Here is a 5,123-nt window from a genome sequence, read left to right as displayed (position 1 = left end):
TCCTCAATTCAATTTTTTTCCAGCATTCAGAGTTCAGACCCCACAAACAAATAATTTTGGTGCGTTAACACTTATGGCGGGGGTACTTTGGTCCACTTAGAATAAAGTTCTTAAAAGGAGAATTTGTCGTTCTGCCTCATGTCTGCCAGAATCAACATGATTTTGATCTTCTTCCATTTTAGTACATCAACAATCCCCTCCTGCAAAGCAAAACACAAGTAGATCATATCCGGTCTCCTCGCTAAAAATTAAAAGGTAGACACCTTGAAAATCATTTCTCCAGTTCACTTTAGAAAGCACAATAGCGGACAGTTTGCTACATCTGAAACATCTTGCATAATCTGTGGAAGTGGAAAGAAGAAGATTTCAGCTTCTCTAACACTTTTAGAAATCTCACACGTACAAGCACCAGTTCGTACACAATCCTATGACCTCCACGAGACTTGAAAGGATGCCCAACATTTCCAACATGAATTTCATTTCACCACTTTCAACAGCATCTTAAGAGTGTTGGTCATTACTCTTGCATTTGGTACGCTGTTGCCAACAGTACTTAGCAATTGAACCACCCTCCTTCTTGGAGGGGAAGCTCTTTTTCTGTTGGCCCTTGCTATTTCTCAGCCTCTATCAGGCAGCTACTCATAGCTCTACTATGGGTATAAGAAATGGCTGCTTCTATTCTTCAGAATCAGGATAATCTGCATTCCGAGGATGACTGCATCTGATAACTAGTTAATAATATTGAATCAAGTGACCTGTTGGAATTCCAGATTTCATTTGAAATGCCAGCCTATGGCAACTGTGCTTCGAATAATCAAGTAAAGCCTTGCAGTGTATTTCATTTTAGAAGAATAAATTTTGGAGACAGATTCCTCTTTCACTCCCATAAAATAGTATGACCAAACTCGGGACCACAGTCCATTCCAAGGGAATTTTAAAGCAACAGATTCTTTTCAGCTCCTCTACATGTGATGGGACTGTTGTTGGAGGCAGAGAAATTTAACCATTAAATTAAGATTTGAAATTGAAAGAAACTCAAATATGGGCAGCCCATTTGAACTACAAGGGAAGATCAAAATCATTTCTGAACTTGACCGGAGAAGAAACGAAATTGAAAGCATAAGAAGTGGAGAAATGGCACCAAGTGAACAAGAAGGTGAGATTGTTTCCAGCATGGAGATAAGCAGGAACAACATATTCTCCTTACCAGTTCATGCCCCTGACTGAAGAAGATGCAGGAACAAACACCTCTGACTTCATTAAGCATTTTATTCTTTATGAGTGGACAGTAATACCCATGGCATAAGTGGTCACATGCAGGTTGAGCAACCATTCGACAGAATTTTGAACAGTTTCCATCCAGGAGGACTGACTAGCACCAAAATTGAAAGTTGGGGAGCTAAATGCTCCAGGCAATAATGTTTGGGGACTGCGGCTGAAAATTTTCCAAAAGAAAAAGAAGTTAAAAATATTGCTCATTATAAAGTCCATTCCTGTCCACCATTGTTTACCAAACTTGCCCTAGTGGGTTCAAGCATCTATGTAGACCATATTAGAAAATTTTAGAAAGGCATTTTGCTAAGCAATATCACAACTTGTTCTATAATATGTCTAGTGCATCTATAACTCTCTTTGATTTAATTTCAAAAATTTGATCTACAATTGCTTTTTAACTTATTTAAGAGAATAAATTCGCATAAATATGAAACCTGTTATGAGAGTGGAAAAAGATGAGGCGCAGAAACATATACCAATCATGTACTGATTAATTTTTTGCCTTCTGCTGGGCAGCTTCAACATACTGTTCAGCAAGTTTCTTCACTTTCTCACCTTCCTTGACGAGGAAATTTGCATTCTTATCTTTTGAGTGGTATTTCATAACTTTCTCAGTTGTTTTGCCAACGGCCCACCTGTATTCTTCGACTGTGATCACACCACTCTTGCACAGTGGTCTGATGTGTTCTTTTATGTAGGATTCGACCTACATGGAAGAATATAATCAACCCCTCAGGAAACAGAAGATTTTTGAATAAATTTTATAGTAATTGAGTAAATCTATTATGACTTAGAAAGAAGCACATATGGCTAAGTTTAAAAAGTTTACTTGTAAGTTTAGTAAATAAGGGATTTTTTTTTTTTTTTATTTGAAGAATTTATCTAATTATCAAAGTTGGAAATGAGCATGTTCATTATTTTGACATTAATGTAAGAGTTACTTAAAATGAAGTAATTCTTTTTTACTTAAAAGTAAGTTATGGAATAGAGCATGGTGGTTAAGGTTAAAAAGTTTACTTAAAAAGTATATAAGCAGTTTTAAAATAAATAGTTTTTAATTGATCGAAGTTAAAACTAAGTTACTTTTTTTTTTTTTTAAACGGTAAAGTAAGAGTTACTTTCAAAGTAAGTACCTTCTTTTTTACTTGAAGTAAGAAAAAAATAACATATCCAAACATGATTGAAAATAAAAAGTTAGAAGTAACATCTACTTTTTTGAAGCTTAGCCAAACATGGAATATAGTTTATTCAGATGAAAAATGCATAATCTTTTACCTTCTTTGACACAATGTTATTTCTCTCTGATTGCTTCTCGACGTCGGTCTTAGATGTCTTCTCCTTCTTTGCAGCATTTTCGCTTGCTCGTGAATGGTGAGGTGATTCTTTCGAAACAGAAGCGCAGTGAGGAACATTGGAAACTTCCAGGCTATCCACACAACTCGCACCACCTGCTTCAGATTCCTTCTCCATTTGATTGTCCTCATGATTGCCATTTTCTCCATGAAACTCGTGATTGATCATATGCTTATATGGTTTTACTGCTACCGTCTCAGGATACTTTTGAATAAGTGGTTCTTTATCGGGTCCATAGAGTTCTTCACATTCATCAGGTGAAGGTTCTTCATCTCTATGGATCAAAATATTTTGGTCAAGGCAGTTGACAGTTCCACCGTCCACAGTTGAGCCTCCAAGACTAGTCTGAGACACGGGCAAGCAAGATGAATTGTTCAAAGCTTCATGATTTGTGGGTCCCTGATGATTCAGGGGACACAAAGTGCCAATTGATTTTTTGGGACTAAGGGTTGAGAAAACGACTCTGATTTTTGAGTCTTCGGTAGGCTTAGAGATCTTTAACGCACCAGCACCAATGAAGTCATTCTCTTCCAAATTATACTCGAAATCACCATAAATATCAAGTTCCTGATGAGAATCAATTTCAAAGACATTATCAGGTCCCTCGTCTTCTTCCAACAAACTTGGGCAACTGGGACTATTTGGAGGGGAATCGGGCATAAGCCCTGCAGTTTTCAATGCTTCGTTGACCTCAGTATCCATGGAGCAAGTAATGGTTTCTTCTACCAGTCCTTCAGAAGGATATTCGGAAGTCTGAGAAGGATTTGATTCGGTAGTTCTACTTGAACTGGCATTGTCTGATCTACGCAATAACTCCTGTGAGCACAGATTCATATATACTAGCTTGCTATTTGACTTATCGGCAATCCCTTTTTCAATATTGACAGCATCAGCAACAGCCAACTCTGTTTCAGCAGTTCTGCGAATGACTGATATATTGGCTTTCGTCAAAAAGTGCTCAATCAATCGGTAAAGTTGAGCCTGTACAACAAATTCTAGATCAATTGTGTTTGTGTTGGAGATTACAGTGTAAAAGCAATTGAGACAGAAATATGAAGAGGAATAGATAATTTGTACAACTCTTCTCTTTTCTGAATTACGAGGTGAAGGGCACTATTTATACATTTCAAAATAACCAAAATACGGTTATAACCACCAATCATAATCTGTCATATGGATAATATTCTACTGTGGTACTAAGAACGAAACCAGTGAACAAAGAAAGTCAAATCTTCCAACAATTTGAACAGATTTAACTTTTGGTTTCGCAAAAGGCAAATATGCTAAACAAGAGGCACTAATCTAACCAAAAAAAAAAACAAAATGAGCTACGAGAGAAAACTATAGAATTCCAAAAAAATTTCGTGAATTTCATGAAGGGGGCAGAGATAGCATGAGAAATGTAAGGTGAAAATAAAATATCAATCAAACTAGAGCAGAAATTGTAGCCAAATTAAAGTATGGGGAAGATTCAAAAGACGAAGGCAGAAGTTATGAAACCAAAGGTTGAGATACAAGTCAACAATGCTAAGGTAACAGTACGAGGAAGTAAGGAAAGTTCCACAATGCTACAATGTAGAATTGGGTTAGCAAGTGAGACTTTGAACTCTTTAAAGCAGTAGAGTAATAAGGGTGGTAGTTTTCAATTGACTTTCAAGGCATTTGACTGAGCTTTAAAAGTTTACTTGTAAGTAATTAATTTAAAACAAATTATATATCTATATATAAACAAAAAGTTATATAGAACTTTTACTTCATGCATGATCAGCCAAACATGCTCTAATTAGATTTCGGCATCCATTCTAGAAAGACTCCTAGAAGAAAAAGTCAGTGGACAAGTTTTTGGTCAAGCCAAGACCAAATTATTTTCAACTGAACGGAGATGATGGTGGAAAATCCATTTCCACAATTGTTACTTTATTCAATCAGAAAAATGAAATGAAAGCCGTGGGATCATTTCTGCACCCATTTTTGATCAGGACGTCATCTATTTTATTTCTAGTTGGACATTATTTTATTTTGTGGACTTTATTTATGTTTTAAATTTTTATTTATGTAATTGGGCTTGTATTGGCCCAAGTCCCAAGTTCATTCTAGTAAGGGTTTTAGTCTTTACTATTTAAACTTAATTGCGATGTAATTTCAGTAGTTGATGAATGAATAATATTTTGGTGGCTTGTGGCGAAATCCCACCTCTTCCCCGCTCTTCTTCTCTCTTCCTATTTTCTTCTTCTACTGTGGGATCTTCTTCTTTCCCCATTCTTTCCTTCAATTCCCCATATCTCATAAATCCGTTCTAACATTCAATTAATTGCTCAAGTTGGTGCTCCATCAAAATTGATATCAGAGTCGAATATTGGGTATTTCCTCTCATATAATCCAAAATTTCTTCTAATTTTCTTCCCAAAAATTGTTGGAACAGCACAATTGAAAAAGATTTAGCATAAAAGTAGTGTTTTTCATTTTTTTTAGTTCTCTGTCTTTGTAAAAAAAAA

General features: G+C 35.9%; 1 protein-coding gene across 1 annotated transcript in view; it reads right to left on the bottom strand.

The window, feature by feature from the left end:
- Nucleotides 1–6: 6 nt before the first annotated feature.
- LOC111375502 overlaps nucleotides 7–5,123 on the bottom strand; it is a 21,605-nt gene continuing 16,488 nt past the window's right edge. The window contains exons 12-16 of the mRNA XM_022998340.1: nucleotides 4,822–4,894; nucleotides 3,838–3,911; nucleotides 2,551–3,741; nucleotides 1,752–1,981; nucleotides 7–1,435 (exon numbers count right to left, since the gene is read on the bottom strand). Of these exons, the coding sequence (XP_022854108.1) occupies nucleotides 1,766–1,981; nucleotides 2,551–3,741; nucleotides 3,838–3,911; nucleotides 4,822–4,894 (1,554 nt within the window). The 3' untranslated portion in view covers nucleotides 7–1,435; nucleotides 1,752–1,765. The remainder of the gene's footprint in view (nucleotides 1,436–1,751; nucleotides 1,982–2,550; nucleotides 3,742–3,837; nucleotides 3,912–4,821; nucleotides 4,895–5,123) is intronic.

This window comes from Olea europaea, unplaced genomic scaffold (genome assembly GCF_002742605.1).
Source record: "Olea europaea var. sylvestris unplaced genomic scaffold, O_europaea_v1 scaffold138, whole genome shotgun sequence".
NCBI classification, from domain to species: Eukaryota; Viridiplantae; Streptophyta; class Magnoliopsida; order Lamiales; family Oleaceae; genus Olea; species Olea europaea.
This window is presented reverse-complemented; position numbering and strand designations above follow the sequence as displayed.